Source organism: Netta rufina (assembly GCF_964035555.1).
Source record: "Netta rufina genome assembly, chromosome: 1".
NCBI lineage: Eukaryota > Metazoa > Chordata > Aves > Anseriformes > Anatidae > Netta > Netta rufina.
The window spans coordinates 3,702,356-3,720,322 of NC_140123.1; the positions used below are offsets into that span (position 1 = coordinate 3,702,356).

The window sequence follows — 17,967 nt, forward strand, 5'->3', positions numbered from 1 at the left end:
TGAATGCTGTCTGAGTGTAGTTTGAAGACTGTAGTGTTTATTTTTATTTAGTACAATGCATCTGGAATGTAGCTTTAATACAGGTTTAATATTGTATTGTGAAATCCTTTGCTGGTGATGGATCCTCCACCACAAGGTCAGCTTGTGAACGATGAACAGTGAACAGACAGGGGACAGAAAGGCCAGGATGGTGTCTGGAGAGCTGTCTTCCAGGGGAAGACCCGGGGGCTTTTTCAGTGCTTTCTAATGCTTTATGGCTGGTGAATTCGGGCTGTGATGAATGGGAAGCTTTGCCTGACTCTGCAGTTTCTCTCCCCTCTCAATTTGGTCCAGCAAACAAATGCAGCAGGTCCTGGGGGGCAGCCAGGATCTCACCACTCCCTCTGCTGAGAGCTGGGTGGATTTGGGGAAATGTGGGGCACCACTCTGAGCTGCTGCACCCCTTGAGGAGAGGGAGCTCATCCTTTTCTAGGGTCAAGTGTAAGGTCATAGTTGGTTATTTACAAGATAAAAATGCTCAAGTATGTGACTAGTCCGAAGAAATTCTGTGTTTTTTGTGTATTTATTCTGGCTTTGGGACTTTTGTCTCAATCAAGCATCACCAGAGTGGAAACTTTTCTTCATCCCTCAGAACACCACCATGAAAAAGTCACAAGGGTTATCGTCTTTATAAGGTCCCAGATGGCTTCCAAGCTCTGTTTCTGGTCCTAAAAGCTTGACAAATCTTTCCTGAACTAACCTGGTGCTCTGTTCCTTCTTTCAGCAGCTGGGAGCAGGGATGGATAAGATACTGGAAGCTGTGGTGATGTCCTCCTACCCCAACAACGTGAAGCAAGGCCTCGTGAGGCGCGTCATCGAGGCGTCGAAGCAGCCCATGGACAGCGAGCAGTGCTGGTCCATGCTGGAGCTGTGCACCAAGCTTTATCTCGTGGGAGACACCAAATATAAAAGAGAGATCGGGAAGGAGGTTTTGGAGGTCTATGGCCACTACCACCCGGAGGAATTTGAGGAGTTCTTCAACGTCCGCTTCCTCCTGAGTCTCCTCCAGGAGGGCTACGGCCCCCTGGGGAAGAGAAGCCATTACGTCCTCGATTATATCCAGTTAGGGCTGCAGTTCGTCTTGGAAAGCCCGTCAGCAAACAGCATTTTCAGCTTGCTGAGGATCGAGGTGCTCCGGAAAGTCTGCGAGAGGCCCGGCCCCAAGCAGTGCGCCAAGATCAGCAAACTCTTAAGCCAGCATCCTCAGTGCATCCCCACGGGCAAGCACCAGGTCTTGTTTTGTCAGCAGCTGATCCGGTGCATCGGGCAGTTCCAGTGCGTCTCCGAGGGGGAAGAGGACATCATGGAGTTTTTGGAGCATGTGAACAAGGTGAGCGGTCTCCTGCAGAGGATCTGGAGGACTCAGACCTCAGCCATCCTGCCCTCGTTGAAGGAGCTGTTCACTATCATTTCTTCGACAGGTAATGATTAAAAAAAATAAAAAAAATAAGGGGTGCAAATGTAGGGATTGGCTTTGATGAGGAACAAAAGCGCTTGGTGGTTTTCTTGGTTTCCACCCACTCCAGAAATGCAACCACAACTGAAAAATAACAAAGAAGTGCCCCTAACTGTTACCTTAGGCTAAGAAAATAATTTTTCCTGAAACCACACAGAGTCTGTACACAGGAATTGTTAACTGGGCTGAAATATATGCAGCGCAGGCTTGTGTGTTCAGTACTTTTCAGCATCATCTGGGCTTGATGGAAAGCGTCTTATCTGCGGCAGGTCAGAGCGGGACCTGAAACCTTTCAGAAATGTCACTCGCAATCGATGAAGCCCTCAGCCTGCTCCTTAGCAGAAAGTAAGAGCAGAGCTAAGGACTTAACTCCTCACCAACCTAGAGGTAGGGAGCCCAGCTGTCTCTCTGGACAGTGGTTACGTCTTAAGGTAGGACAGAAAATATTGATCCATGTTTTGGGGCCTTTAGATTATTACAGAGAGGCTCAGAAGATTTTTGGAGATCCCAGTGCCGTGAAATGTCAGACTGTAGGCAGGTGAGCTCCTGTCCCAGCTATTCCTGAGCCCATAAGGAGATGGACATTTCAATATCCCCTATATCAAAACCTCATCTTTTGAAACGTGCTCCAGGCAGGCAAACATGGAGTCGTATCCTATTACAATTATTTGCAGTAATTAACATAAAGAGAGCACACAGAGGGACTTTGGGACCCAGGCAATAATGTTTTAGTGTCTGTGATCCTTTTGGGCTGGGTATGACTGCATGCAACAACCTCTGCTGCGACCCAACCTCAATATTTTGGGGTTTGGGGGATTGTCCTCCTAGCACAGCTACGCGTGGACTCCTCATGGCCTGTTTATGCCAGCTGCATTTACCTAGGGAGGAATTTTCTGGCTTTTAGAGCTGAGAACTGACCTCACGTGCCTGGTTTCCCCGGGGACTAACATCTTCCCTGCTGGTGCTCGTCCCTGTCTTGCAGAGGAGCAGGAAGCGCCGTCCAACGCCTTGGCCAGCGTGGTCCAGTTTGTGCCTCTGGAGCTGATGGACGGTGTCATCAGGAACCTCACCAACGACGACAGCATCAGCGACGTGCAAATGATGATGGCCATTGGCAGGTAGGAGAATTAGGGAATGCAGGAGTGAATGTTCTCGGTCTGGAGAAAAAACTGCCCCAAAGCTTCTCTCGGCTCCTCTGTGGGGTTTTACCCCAGGGCTGGAGCAAAGGCCATTTTAGCTGGTGTCTTGTGAGGTATGGGGATAAAAGGGGAATTTCTGAATCCTTCCTTCCAGTTCTGAGGGACCAAAGAACTAGAATAAAGACTGTTTTTTATGATTATATTATTAGAAAGACTGATTTTTGTAATTATTACTGTATTTGTCTGGTTTGATTTTTTTTTTTTTTTTTTCTCAGAAATAAGCTGTGTTATGGGATACCCACCATAAGGTATCTTGAAAAGAATGGATTATTTTTTTTTTTTCCAGAAGATGTAAAGGGCTGTTTCTTCCCCAAATCTCCTTTAAAGAATTTCAAGGACATCACCCTAAACCACCAGCCACAGCTAAAAACCTCGCAGGCATTTTTTAATGTCCAGCTGTTTCAACAAGCCCACCCTGACCTTCACCAGGCGGCTGCGGTGCTGCTGGTCTGGATCTTGGTGCTGTGCCATGCTTATCCCTGACGTCAGTGCAGGCAGAGCACACGGAGACATCAAGGCATGATGAAGCAGTAGCGGGTGAAATACTGCCTGACGAGCCAGACTTGGTCTTTGCAGAGCCAGGATCCTCTCTGGCATCACCAGATCTTCCTTGCGCAGCCATGTCCAAGTCCTACAGCTCCTCTATGCCCCTGTACCTTGCTCCTGCTTTTCCTAGGATTATCTCTAACCTGTATCTTCCTCAGAGGTCTCTATTTAAATGGGTGATGTTCACATGCAGGAGCACACAGATTTAACCCAAGGGAGCTGGGGTGACTTGATCTCACTGGAAAAAATCTTTTTTTTTCCTTTTTTCCCCTCTCTCTTAAAGGATTTCTCCCCCTCCCCCAGGTAAGTTACAGAACAGAAACCCACATTATTCCTGATGCCTGAAGAAAGAGATCCCTTCACTTTGACTTGCTGGGGAGGGTCATGCTTTCCTCAGGGGCAAGAAAAACCCAAGGCAACAACAACAAGAAGTTATCAGTTCAGTTCTTAAGCCTCTTCTCCATCTTTTTCTCCTTCTGGGATCCTATTCCCAGATGCTGCTGTGAGCTCCAGGCGATAAATCCTCCGCGAACGCCAGTGCCTAAATATAGCAGTTGCAAAAGCGATTGCATCATGCCTTAAAAAAATTCTTTGTCATGCAGAAGGGTGAGTAAATGATTACTCAGACTGAGCCAAACATTAAGCAGGGCCTGCAAAATGTAATTAAGCTCACTTAGGAGAAGTGCAGAAGTTTTGGCAGCGCGTTTATAGCAGACGGATGCCCCAGAAAACTGAGCGACTGTTGGCCTTTTGATGAGTGTGCTGCATGCTTAGGAAATCAAAGAAGTCAAAAGGGTCTTTCAGCCTGGGATCCCTGGCAAAGTCTTCCTCCAAAGTTTGGGTTTGGGAGTGCATGACATTGGGGAAAAAAAATGGATGTGGGGCAGAGCTTTTGATCAAGCACTTAAAGAGCAAAGAGCGGTAAAAACAGCAAGCCTGGCACCTGCTGGTGTAAGCGTACACCGCAATCTCTTAGTTTCTCTTTCAGAGTTTGTCTCTTTTCAGATAAACTCTATTGATGTGCATCCAGAAATACTGATTTTTTACTTTTCTTTTAATTTTTTTTTTTTTTTCTTAGGGTGTATCTGTTTCAAAGAGCCCAGCTTCGGCTGCGGAGAGCGCCTGCTGTCACACCGAGATGCAAGCACTTGTTATCTCTGGAAATCAGGATTTGAGCTTTTCAAAGCTGGGCAGGTCACATCAATGGCTCCTTTTGGCAAATTAGGGGCCCGGCTCACAAAATGTTTGTCGATCTTACAATGTGGGAACTGCAGTGTGAATTTAAAGTGGAATTTGTTCCTCCTGCAGCAATACAAGCAGCAGGTGGGGCAGGATTGTAACTTGGCCATTAATGTTGATTAAAAAAAAAAAAAAGCTTATTGCAGACAAGGTTGTTTTATTTCAGTGTAAAAGAAGATAGGTGAAGGGAGGCCTTTGGATGCCTGAATCCATCTCCCTGCTTTTTAGGCACTGATGCTACAGATCCCTTTCACGAACGTCCAGCCACGGTCTTCAAAGCAGGAAGGGCTTTTGCTCCCCCTGCTTTCTTTCATAGCTGCCCCACCATTTGATTGCTTTAATGGTTCAGAGCTCTCTTCTGGTAGCCAGCCTCTATTTATTTCCTGCTTTCTCATAGTTCTTTTGATTTTATGCCAGCATCAATAGCTGCAATACCTCTTTTCCCTCCCTGGTGTTTATTGTGTCGATGTATGCACAGACAACAGCCCCATCCCCTCTCTGCTTTCCAGTGGCTGTGCTGAACTAGCCAGCTTATTTCAAGCTTTTCTTGCAGGAGAGGTTCTTCATTTTCCTGACCATCTTAAGAGGCTTTTTCAGCACCTGCTCCCACTTCAGTTCATCGGTCTTGGATATGGATGGAGAGGTTTGTGCACTGTGTTCCTGATGAGGTGCATCGTGGCCTTAAATGATGGCTTAGGAGGTGATGGTTTTGCTTTGGACAAGGTCTTTTTTTTTTCCTGCACTGCAGCAGGTGGTGGCCTTTTCCATGGTTATTCTGACACTGGGAACTCACAGCCACCTGGTGCCCTGCTGGTCTTCTTCAGGCAGATCAATTCTCATCACACAGGAGCTGTTTATTGTTATTTGCTCCCCACATGCCTTGCATGTGCTTTGAATGAAAGTATTTCATCCTGGTTCTGCATCTGTAGTCATCAGGGTCTTCCTCAGGATCCTCCTCTTGTTTTGATGATGCCTCCCAGCTTTGCATCATCCCAAGTTTCACAGCTGCCTTCAGGATGTTTGTGCCAACACCGTCAGGTCCTGTATCCGCTCAGATACCCAGCCAGATATGATCTGCTTGCGTCCTTTGACTAGAAAATCAGATATCCTGACAAGTCATACTTTGTCATCTATGATAAACCCCTGTGCCTTGCTACCCCTTCTTTTTAGTCACCCCCTTATTGCCTGTCTTAATTGTAGGAACTCTCCTCCTATTCTTCCCACAGAAAGCTCCATGCCAGTGTTAATAGGGTCATTAAACTCACCAGAGTTCAATTTTACTTGATGAACATCACTGCCCCCCCTCGGAGCATATGAGCTCTTCGTTCCTCTTTCACATTGGCTGTCATTGCTCCTGTTTCCATTCTCATATCTTCTATCTGCCTCCTCTTTGTCACCCTGATCAATTCCTTCCTCTCCGTCAAAATAGAGGCAGAGGATGTGTTTAGTTTGGAAGTCAAATCTGGAGGCTGTATCATATCTTTAATCACCATCACATCCTCCCTGTACAGCGATTGCGTGTCTTTCCTTATTCTGCTCTGATGCAGATGTCTGCAGAAGCTTTTCTGGTATTTATTTTATTATCCAGCTTGGCTTGATTTTTGTTATTTCTCAACATCCCAACATATTCTGTTCTTCAAACTGTTCTTTTATTTTTTTTTTTCCTCCCAGTTCCTTGTGGGCTTGCTCTTTGCCTTATGTGGTTATTTATCCACAGTTGCTTTTATATATCTTGCACAAGACGTAAGCTTATAAACAAAAGGGGCTGATTGGGTAAGAAAGCTGGGGTGAGGTGGGAGATAGTGAAGACCTGGGATATCTTCAAATCAAAGGTCCTGAAATGATTAGCAAAGTTTGACCTTTGGAGATCCTAAGCCTTGGCTACCCTGCTGTTCTGTTTAACATTTAATTTAAGCATTTTTTTTTTAATGCTTAATTTAAGTAATTATTTAAACAACCTGTCCTCACTCAGTCTGAGGTTATTTTTTAACGAGTGACTCTCCTGTGAAGCGTTAGTTGCAGAAACATGGCATCTTGCTGGCTGAGTGGCTATAGGAGAAATTTGTTAGCTGTGACCTTCAGGAATATCTGGCTTCTATTAAGGTTACCAGTATTTTCTTTCTTTAATGTGATTTGGGGAATGAATGTTTACTACCCAGAGAAGATAAAGATCCAAATCTGGGTATTTTTCCATACCAGTATCATTAGTTCTCTAACAGCAGCAATGAGAAGACCTCAGTGAAGACCTCACGCAGATATCCACCACTTTGAAAACAGAACTGGCCTTCTAGGGCCTCCTCTGAAGGACATATTTGAGAATACACAAAGCAGTGCTGTGGTCTATAGGGCACCAGACTGGTGTTAGAAACTTGAACTCGAGTTGATTTAAGTTAATGGTAGAAATCTCCACTTTTTTGTATGGATTTGGGACAGATTCTCTGATGAGCCACAGGATGCTGATGCCATTGCTGCAGTTCAGCTTCAGGCTCTGTTGTGCTTTGAGTAATGGGATGGATGCTGTGATGAACCCCCTGTGGCAGGGGGTTGGAAATGGATGGTCTGTAAGATCCCGTCCAGCCCAAACTATTACACGATTTTAAATGTCTGATGTGGAACCTCTCTCTTATTTGGCCAACCTGTTGAATGGACAGGAACTTGGAAGAGATTTAACCCCGAGTGGAGCTGGGCTTTCACAATATATCCGTTGTTTACTGTCAGAGTTTGGATTTCATTTCAGGATGATTGACTGGGTGTCCTGGCCCCTGGGAAAGAACATAGACAAGTGGATTATTGCTCTGCTGAAGGGTTTGGCTGCAGTGAAGAAGTTCAGCATCCTGATTGAAGTTACTCTTTCAAAGATCGAGAAGGTCAGTGGGCATTTGGAAAAGCTTTTCCTTGCATCTGGGAGATCTTGCCTCTCAACTGAATAAGGATGAGATATGACTTGAGATGTATAGAAAAGATTATGCTGTCCCAAGGGGTTTTGAAGGGACCACTGAGCCCGCTGCATGTTCTGCAGATGCTGCATTACTGCAATATATTATAGGGTCGTGGGCAGCTAGGAATGATGTTCACCAGAAATACCCGTTTGTGTGCCTAGCTCCTTGTTAGAGGGAGCTGGACACTGGGATTCCTTTTCCCAGCTTTGGGACTACTCCTTGCCAAAGGATTTTGGGTGTGGCAGCAACTGAGACCTCAACCTGAAGTTTTTTAGTGCTTGGTTTGCAGAGGTACTGATATCTTAAAGGTTATAAAATATAACAAACCAAGGACTTCAAAGCCAACCAAGCACTTTCCTTCCCAAAACACAAAGTTCTTCTACAGCTTGTCCTTGGGAACATGAAATGCTGTCCTTCAACTGTGCCTGGATCAGTGCTGGTCCATCACACTAGTGAATAGGTTAACAGGTCACGTATTTGTAGGTCAGTTTTAAAGCCTGTGTCCTGGCCTTATTTGATTTACCAGCACAGATACAGCCCTACCCCCATTTTCCAACATTTTCCATGCTGTGGTCCTGCTATTTCTTCCTTTGTAAGATGGAGATAATACCTGGCTGTGTCTCCAGTGGAAGTCACCACAGAAGTTACCAATACCATAATTATCTGCATCAGAACATTATCTGTGGTTGCACTTGTTCTTGTGATTCCCCATGTGCATCAAGCAGTGAGAAGGTAGCTGAGTATCTCCAACACTTCCTTATTTTTATTTATTTTTTTTACACTGTTGATGCATATTAAAGGGACACTGCCCTTAAAATGCTGTGTGATTCTTGGAAACTCTCAGGAGTATGGTCTGAAAGGGGTAGAGACCATTGCCATTTTCTGTAGAATGAGATAAATATCATTGCTTAGCCTTTGAAAGTGCTGAGAGGCTCTGCAAGAGCTTTGCTTTCTATCTCTTTGCCTGAAAGGTAGGTGATAAGGTTCCAAATACAACCATAAAACAGGAGAGGCACATTTTAGAAAATCTAGCATCCCTTTGTGCTCGGGTGGCCTCATCTATCAGGAGATCTGGAGGTATGTTATAGCTATCAGGATCACCCAGAGCTCTGCACCTCAGTGTGCCAGGCACTGCACAGGCCTGAATGAGTGATTCTAACCCAGATGGTATTTTTAGGGTGCTCTGAGGATGTGTTCTGGACAGGAGATGACTCTGGAGGTGTGGTAGATGCCCAGTGCCTCCCTTTCCTGCTGGGTCCTTCTCACTCATGTCATGATACCAGCCTGCCTTCTCATTTGCTTTTTTTTCTTCTCCCCACCAGGTCTTCTCCAAGTTGCTGTACCCCATCGTGAGAGAGGGAGCGTTGTCTGTCCTGCAGTACATGCTGCTGAGCTTCCAGCACTCCCACGAAGCGTTTCACTTGGTAAGGATGCGTCCAGCCCTTGTCTGGGTGCATTGCCACAGCTGGGAGGGAGCCCAAGGGGCTGAATATCTCCCTCCTCTGCTAGCTTCTGCCTTGTGATGTAAATTCAGCCCATCAACTTGCAGCTTGTCCCTGCTGGAGGTTGCTCACCCTCTGGTAAACAAGAAATAAATATGGTAATATATATAATGAAGTCTGATGGTTGGTATTGCCCAGCTTGGTCTGGGTCACCACCAAACTGCATTATTGCATTGGAGAAGGAAAGGGAGCATTGAGAGGTGGCCTGGGAAGGAATTTGGGCAGGGCTATGCTGACCCAGGATGGGGTTTCGTGGGCAGGTTTAGAAGATAGGGCCCCATATTTGATCCCATCCTTTCAGCTGAGGTGTTGTGGGTGTTGCCACTTTGACTTTGGGATGCAGTAGGAGAAGACTTTAGATTGAGAGGATCTTGGAAAGCTCAAGTAGCAGCAAATATAATCCCAAACAGCTCTTGCTGTTTCCTAAGAAAGTTTCTGAAAGTTGCTTTTCATTTCCAGGGTGGTGCTTTTTGCCTGTTGACACTAAGGCACAGCTCTGCTTCCCACCAGCGCTGCCCCCAGAATGCTGTAATTAAAAAGTGGGGCTGAGAGCAAAGGCATGCCTGCAGTGATTGAACTGATAAAAGAGCTAATGGAAATTTACTGCTATTAATGCTCGATTTCATACTTTTGCATTAAAGCCCTTACTTTTGGCTTTTCACCTAAAGTTCACGGAATAAACAGATAAGGTTGGAAAAAAGCAAAGCCATCCAAAGTTTTCAACTGATGTTTTCTAGTTCCTCAGCTGCAGCCGCTTTAAACGAGCCTCATTTCTTGAGAAACTCCTCAGTTCCTAAAAATAGACGTTCCAAAGGGTTGTCTTCGATTGGGCGTCCAAAATTTGAAAGACTCCAAAAGCCATCAGTTGCTCTTGGCCTGAAGTTTCCATCTGCAGCCCAGCGAGTGCAAATTTCCTCCCTCTCCTATTTAAAAAAAACAAAAAGAAAAACCCCAAACCCAACAAAACAACAAGGCATAAGCCTGTCATGCTTCTTATCTCTTTCTGTTTGCCCTGGCACCTTGGAAGAGTTTTGAGAATTGTTCAGATGACAGCTTGGCAAAATATTGATGCGTAAAGGTTCTGGGATTCGTTTCCCCCACCAAAGCTTTCCAGTTGAAAGGAAGCAGTTAAAATCCCCAACACTTTGAGGAGGAAGAAAAAAAGAGAGGGAGAAGAGAGGAAGAAGAGTGAAGAAGGGACTAAAGGTTGAAGCTAAAGGTTGAACTGTGGATTCTGAGCCATTAAACCAGGATCATTCTGGGGTAAAATCACGTAAAATAGAAATAAGAAAAACGGGGTCTGACTAGCACATCTGCAGGGCTGGGAACAGGTTAGCAAGGCTCTGTGCAGCTGTGGGGTCGGCAGAGGGTGCCCGTGAGCAATGTATCTTTGTGTTTGGGTCTGTGTGCTCATTGTAAAATCTTCTAGATTTTATATATAAATATATAATATATAAATATATAAATATATATAATATAATATATATAATATAATATATATAATATATATAAATATATAAATATATAATATATATATATATATTTATATATATATATAAATAACAAACGTGCTCTTTACGTGCCTCTTGCTACCCATCCACCCATCCAATTCAGTTTACGCAGTACGAAATAAAATATAGCACACGATATAACACCTCTTGGAGGTTAATTCACCTATTTTACAGGTTTGAATCCCTGCACTTGGTGTTTAACATATAACATTCCTTTCCAGCATGGGTGTGTGTTTGAGCAGGTGCTGATCTGCACTAAGAATGGAAAATACAGCATGGCAAACTTTTATTTTATTATTTTTTGTTTTCCAGCTGCTCCCTCACATCCCCAGGCTGGTGGCCTCTCTGAAGAAGGAGGACTCCAACTCTGCCACCAGCTCCCTGGAGCAGCTGGCCGAGCTCATCCACTGCATGTTCTTCCGCTTCTCAGGATTTCCAGATCTCTACGAACCGGTCTTGGAAGCAATTAAAGTAAGATGTGTACTTCTTGGCTGTTTTTTTTTCTGTATTGCTTATGGACATGACATCTCAGTTTGCAGTGCAGTGCTGAGGGACTGTCCTACTGGTAGGGATGCCCAAACTTCAACACCTCCAGTTGTGGCAGAAGAAACAGCTTAAAATTCTGAGTTTGAACCCCATGTAGGCAAGCTGGCTGTGTTTTGGGAGTAGAGACTTTTCTTATGGTGGATCTGCAGAAGTCCTTGTCATGGCTGTGGGTTTTAGCCATAGATTTAGACTTGAGTGCCTCTAAAGTACTAATACTAGTAGCTAAACAATTCCTTGCATGATTGCATGTTCAGGTGAAGAGCAGGGAAATGAGTTGTGCCATGGACACCTCCAGCAGAGGAGTTTTGCAGTTGCCCTTTAGTAATTCTTCATGTAGAAAGGCAAGGATTCATGACAGCCATCTCTTTTTCCAAGGCTCTTCCAATTCCAAATGAAGACAGGATTAAACATCTCTTGGGACAAAATGCTTGGACCTCCCAGAAGAATGAGCTAGCCTGCTTCTACCCACGCCTGGCATCCAAATCAGAGACGGGAAAGATTGGCTTAATTAACTTGGGAAACACCTGCTACATGAATAGCATCATACAGTCTCTTTTCATGGCTTCAGAGTGAGTTTTTGCTCCCTTGCTCCCATTCAAGACTGCTCTGGGGTTGCTCATCACACAGGCGTTATGCTTTCCACGCTAATTTTCCATCTTGTTTTGCCTCTCTGGTTTTCTTTTGCAGCTTTCGGCATTCGGTGTTGAATTTAACCGAGGGCAACTCCCAGCCCCTGATGACAAAGCTCCAGTGGCTCTTTGCGTTTTTGGAGCACAGTCAGGTAATTATTTCATGTTCTAGTTATTTGTTTGGACTGTCGGCTGCGGAAAGGCTCGTCTCCAAGTTGCTTCCTGCCGACTCCAATGTGCTGATAAGGAATTGTGGATCTTGGTGGATTTTTATAACGGGACGAATTTTGTTTACGTGAAAGAGGCTAATTTTGGGGGTGGAGGAGGCAAGCGAGTCTCAAGCTCCTCTCACCCATGAAAACGAGCTGTGTTCACACCAGGCTGCCTTTCTCCAGCCTCTGGCCTTCCTGGGTTTGACTGATGCAATCACTAATAGTTTTGACAATGAAATCCATTTGGTAATAGCTTACATATGTGGCCAGCTGAAAAGCCTGTTGGTGTAAAGCAGCAGTTTCTGTTTCTTGCTGTGCAGCAAAGAAGACTGGAGCAGTTTGCTTGTCCCCTTGCTTCATGGCAAAGTGCAGTCAATCAATAGAAATTGCCTTAAAAACAGTTTGGACAGAAAAAAAACAACACACACAATACCAGCAACAACAAACCTGTGGATTCCAGATGTTTTGAGTCTTCTGCATTTGAGGAAAATTAAAAAGTTATAACCCCAAAACAAATTAATCATGAATGCTTTCTTGACAAATCTGAAATTTAACGTGGGTGACTCCAGATAGGTCGTATCTAGGTCCTCTCTTGAAAGTACATCTGCCTGTCCCTAAAAAGACACACTTCTGAATTTTCCTTTGATGTGAACCCATTCATATGGGCCTCCCCATTTTCCAAGCTATGAGTTGGCTTGTTGTACTGTGGTATTATGCCATTACCGATCACTTTGGGGGAAAAATATAGAGAACCTGTTAAATTTGGCCAAAGAAGGGCCTGTTTTTTTCAGGGCAAGTTAGGGTGCCTGTGATGTGTAAATCCAGTAACATATCTGCTTGTTAGGTAGCTTGTAGATAATAATATCTTAGTAATTTCCTATCATCATACAGGTTATTTTTCTTTTTTTTTTTTTGGCAGCACTTAACGTCACTTCTTTGCCAATGATGAGTCTTTCCCCATGTTGATTAGGCAGCAGCTTCCTGGCGGTGCCAATTACATTATCACTGATTATGCAGATTACCTGCCTGCAGTGATCAGAATGATGGGTGGAAGTTCAGTGGATTATTTTTTTTTTTAAGGAAGGGATTTGGTGAGAGAGATCGTGATCAAATTAAGTTGATGATCAAATTAAATTCAGGCTGAATTAAGTAGAAGTCTGTGGGGTCAGGAAAACAAAGCATTGTAAAATTGAATGAAGAAGTAAATGTGTGGATATTTCATAGAAATATACATAAAATATATACTGGTAAAAGCAAGCATATAGAAGGTCCTCTTCTCATAACAGTGGATCAAAGGGAGGTTCAGCAGGGCTGAAATTAATTCTTCCAGTCCTGGCTTGCAGCAAACCATGCAAACCTTCCCTGCTATGAAGTGGGAATCCAGACCTCATGTTTCAAACGTGTTTTTCCCTCTTGGTGCCAGCGACCTGCCATCTCACCCGAGAGCTTCCTCTCCGCCTCCTGGCCACCCTGGTTCACTCCTGGTGCTCAGCAGGACTGCTCGGAGTATCTCAAGTACCTGCTGGATCGGTACGTGGCAAATGCCTTGATTTTGGAGCTCAGCAGCAACAGGTTCCCCTAGACCCGGCGTGTTATTTAATGCTGACCCACGGGGAAGGAGGGGAAGTGGCTGAGAGCTGGAGGAACTCAAAGAGTGGAGACTTGGGGTGGAGGATGGTGAGACTAGTCTGGGGTGTCCTGCTTGTGCCCTCCTGGCGGTGAGGTCAGCAGTGAGGCCAGCTTGAACATTTCTGGAATTGCACCACATTCAGAGGAGAACTGTATGCTTGACAAGCCTCCTCTTTAAAATGTTGATTTTTTGCCTTTTTCTCACCTAGAAATCCCAAATCCTGGTGTCCTGGTGATGCCCCTAGGAGTGGGGTCAATGGCCCATTGCCCATCCCCACCTTCCTCCTGCAGCAGACCCCTGTGCACAGGCAGGCTAACCCAAATTAACCCCCACAACTGAAGAACAGAAACCGTACTTTAGAGACCAGTTCTTGGTGTTGTACTGGTGTATAATGCAGACTTCTTTTTTCCCCTGCCAAAGATTACACGAAGAAGAAAAAACCGGGAAGAGGATCTACCAGAAACTCAAAGAGTCCAGCTTGATGTCTCAGGCCGTGGAGCATCATTACTTAAACAAGACATTGATTGAGAAGATGTTTGGGGGTAAAATGATGACAAAGATCCGCTGCTTGAAGTGTCTCAATGTCTCCTCCCGAGAAGAAGCCTTCACAGACCTGTCGTTGGCTTTCCCCCCGCCGGACAGGCACATACACGGGCCTGGGAGTGCCTCTGTTCTACCCGTGGAAGAAATTGGCCCGCAGTTTATCGAGCCTCCTGAAAACCCAAACCAGGTAATGGGGTCTCCTTGGGTCCGAAGGAAGCCCCCTGTGTCTGGAGACCTCCCAGCTCAGCCGGTGCCAGTGGAAACGTTGGGTTTTCAGGAGCCTGGAGAACCATCAGATCCCTTAAGCCGCGACGCTGTTGGAGCAGAATCAACCAAAGACCCAATATTGGCTTCTGGGGAGCAGGCGTCCGCTCCCAAGGACTCCCGATCGGTCCCAGATTTAATCAACTATTTCCTGTCCCCGGAGAGACTGACGGCGGAGAACAAATACCACTGTGAGAAATGTGCTTCCTTGCAGGATGCCGAGAAGGTGGCGGAGCTGACGGAGGGGCCGCACTACCTCATCCTCACGCTGCTGCGCTTCTCCTTCGACCCGCGGACCATGAAGAGGAAGAAGATCCTGGACAACGTCTCCATCCCCGTGGTGCTCAAGCTACCTGTCCTCGTCTCCTCGGAGGAAAACGAGGATGTTTGGCGACACAGGAAGGGCCAAGGTGGCCTGGGGAGCAGTTTCGTGTCTGTCGTGTACGACCTCTGCAGCGTGGTGGTGCATTCGGGCATCTCCTCCGAGAGCGGACACTACTACTGCTACTCCAGGGAGTGCACTGACGCCGTGCCCCACGGGCAGCCGCGGGACGGGGCGCCGAAACCGGCTTCTGACAAGCAGTTGGACTTTGAAATCCAGTGGTACCTCTTCAACGACACCAGGGTTTCCTTCTCCTCCTTCGAATCGGTCAGCAACGTGACCTCCTTCTTCCCCAAGGACACTGCCTACGTGCTCTTCTACAGGCAGCGGCCGGGCACGCAGAGCTGCCCGCTGCACGAGGCTGCGGCCGAGGCCGGCCACCTGCATGGGGAACCCTCCCTCAATAAGGACTTGATGGAAGCCATCTCCAAAGACAACATCCTCTACCTGCAGGTAAGAAATCCCCTTGCTGCAGGGTCTGATCCCGTGGCTGGCCAGCTTGTGGGGCGAATTTCCACCCTATGGGCAGCAGAAGGCTCAAGTCCTAAGGATAAATCTGCGCTGGATTTATCCCCGGAGCAGATTTCATTCACCAGCAGAGTTCAGATATTTCCAAACAGCAGTGTAGGAGTATGAGGTGAAATCTGGGAGTCACAGGGAAATTTGAGGGTCCTCTCTCCTTGTGAAAACAGCCCTTCAACGGGCACCTCTGCTCATCCATATGGCTGGAGAGACCCAACGCTTTGATGCATCTCCCCTGCAAAGCTCTAGAGATGAGGATGTGGCCTGGTAACCCCAGCTTAATTTGGAGGAGGCTCCCAGGAGCACCCAAACAGGCTGCCGACTACCTCCTCAGGGAAAGTGGGAGCCCTTTAGCTGCAGATAATGTCGCTATCTTTGTGTTATTTCTCCTCCTTCTCCCAGGAGCAGGAAAAAGAGGCGAGGAACCGAGCCGCCTACATCTCCGCCTTGCCAAAATCCCCGCTGTGGTGGAGGGACTTTGACAGAGACAAGGACGATGACAGCTCCTCGGGGGGATGCAGCCCTGCGGCGGGCGGAGGTGGATCCGGCTCCTTTCACGGACTCGTCTTCTAGCAGCTGGGTGAAACCAGAACATCAAACGTCCACGGGGCCAACCCAAAGCCAGAGGCTCCTCTTCCTCGCCCCGCTGGCAGCGAGCATCTCAGAGGAGGATTTGGGGAACGTCACGATGGAAAAGGACTCAGGGGCTGACTTGGAGACTGCGTTGCTGGCACCCGGAGGGTCGTCCTGCTTCCTATGCACTCGGTCTTAACGCCTTAAATGAAGCCTTGCAGCTCAGCGCCTGCAGACAGCTCGGAGAAGTGCCCTTGTGCTTCAGCGCCGCCGTGTCTTGCCTGCTGCCATCAGCCTGGGGAGGGCACAGGGTGGGGATGGGGATGGGGAAGGATCCAGTGATGGCCTGGGGATGGGGGCTGCTCGTGCACATCCCACCTGCAGCCCTTCCTGTGACACTGAATTTTGGGGGAACCTCTTCACCATTTTTTTTTATTATTTTTTTAATGTGGTTCTAAAAGACCACCCGGACAAACCTTTAGAGGTGGAAAAAAAGCTGAGAAGAGGCCACTCAAGCTCCTCTTGAGTTACTGGTGACCTCTGGATACTGTTAGTGTACAGGGCACTCAAAAGTTCCCAGCTGCTTGTCCAGATATGTCTTTAGGCTCGGTTCACCTGGCATTTCATGGCTTGAAAACTGGGCTTCCCTTTGGGACAAAGAAAGATAGAGACCCTTGAAACCACTATTTATTTCTTCAAAATCCTGATTTACAAAGAGTAACTCAACCAAATACACTGTATGCACCCAACATAAATACCTAGTACGTAAACCAATGCTATATATAAATCAAAAATGGGACAGGGACTGATTTTGGTGGCAGGAGGCAGCCAAAGCCTTGGGCAGTGCATCTACAGGATTGTAGCTCCCTCCCCAGCTGCTCCCCACCCATCCATCGTCCCTACCTGCTCCTTACTTGCGCCTGTAGTAGATTTCCTCTAGCTCCAGTGGCAGACTTGTGCCTTAGGTCCTGGGTGCGGGGCCTAATCCTGACAGGGGGGTTGGGGGGAGCATTTTTTTTTGCTGTGGAGGACAAGACAAAGCACAGACATTGCTATGGGTGATGCAAGCAGCAAGTCTGCTGGAGGGGACGTTTTCTGGCACGGGATTGAATCTCTGGCATATGCTAGCATATATATTCTTTTATTGTCTTTCCTACATATAAATAAAGGAAATTAATGAATTCACCAGAGAAGCTTTGTGTCTTACAGCAGTGCTCGTGGGGTGGATGGGGTCAACAAGATGATGGGAGAGGAGCATTGCAAAACCTTCCTCTTGCTGCTGTGTGTTGGAGTGTCACCTGGAGGCATTTCCTGAGCTCTGGGCCAAGTGCTGGATGGCACTTCAGCAGGAGATGGTCTCTGCCTTGATGAGACCACGAGACCCTAATTTAACTAATGAACGCAACACGGGAAGCTGAAGAGGTAGTTCCATAGCAATGCTCTTCCTTGAGTATCTCTGTTTTATTTTTATTTTTTCCTTTTTTTCCCCCCTACAATTTGCTGAGATGAGGAGGGGCAAAGTGCACACAGTGCTCAGCATGGATGGCAGCCTGGGCCATCAATTATTAACACCATGATTACTATTAACATGTTATGATTACTATTATACCATATACGTGTACTATAATACAGCAGTATAGCATGTTGCCATGTCTGCTATACCAATTATAATATCTACTACGCTGCTGTTAGTGTTATTAATAGCAGGAATATTTGTATATATCATACTAATATCGTATGTGCTGGAGTTTCACATCCATCTCTGCCCAGTAAGAGCCTCCAGCCTGGTTCTCACATCCACGTTTGGGGTCTCAGATGTGCTGGAGATGTGCTGTGATGCTGCTCTGGTCTAGAAAAGGGGACTCTGTGGGGCAATGCTGTAGGGAGGCGGCTTACTTTTAACTCTGGGTGAGAAAGATTTGTTCTTGTGCTTAGGTTTTATGGGGGATTTGGTGACCTGAGCTGGGACCTGTGCTGCTGATGGGTGAGGAAGATAGAGATTGCCCTTGCCCTGCATGTACCCAAGTGTGTCCCAAGAACAGATATAGATATAGTATTAAATTCACTTTGTCAGCCCCAAAAACATCTGGTTTGGGTTCTGGTATCAAGAAAAGCCCCAGGTGCATCCTTGAGGCTGTCACGGCAGAGAGGGGACACCTGAAGCTGTAGGAGATACTTGATGACATGACCTGAACAATACTCTGAGAGCTTCATAGTGCTGCTTAATTCAATGTG

At 46.4% G+C, this 17,967-nt stretch overlaps 1 protein-coding gene across 1 annotated transcript; it reads left to right on the plus strand.

Moving 5' to 3' along the window:
• Window positions 1-763: 763 nt before the first annotated feature.
• On the plus strand, window positions 764-15,732 carry USP35 (ubiquitin specific peptidase 35; the record flags this gene model as incomplete). The annotated part of the gene is made up of 10 exons (XM_084281878.1): window positions 764-1,460; window positions 2,478-2,613; window positions 7,217-7,346; window positions 8,741-8,842; window positions 10,744-10,902; window positions 11,353-11,546; window positions 11,665-11,758; window positions 13,242-13,348; window positions 13,869-15,090; window positions 15,562-15,732. Exons 1-10 carry the CDS (start codon window positions 779-781, stop codon window positions 15,730-15,732), a joined length of 2,997 nt encoding a protein of 998 aa, XP_084138004.1. The 5' UTR covers window positions 764-778.
• Between the last annotated feature and the right edge of the window lie 2,235 nt (window positions 15,733-17,967).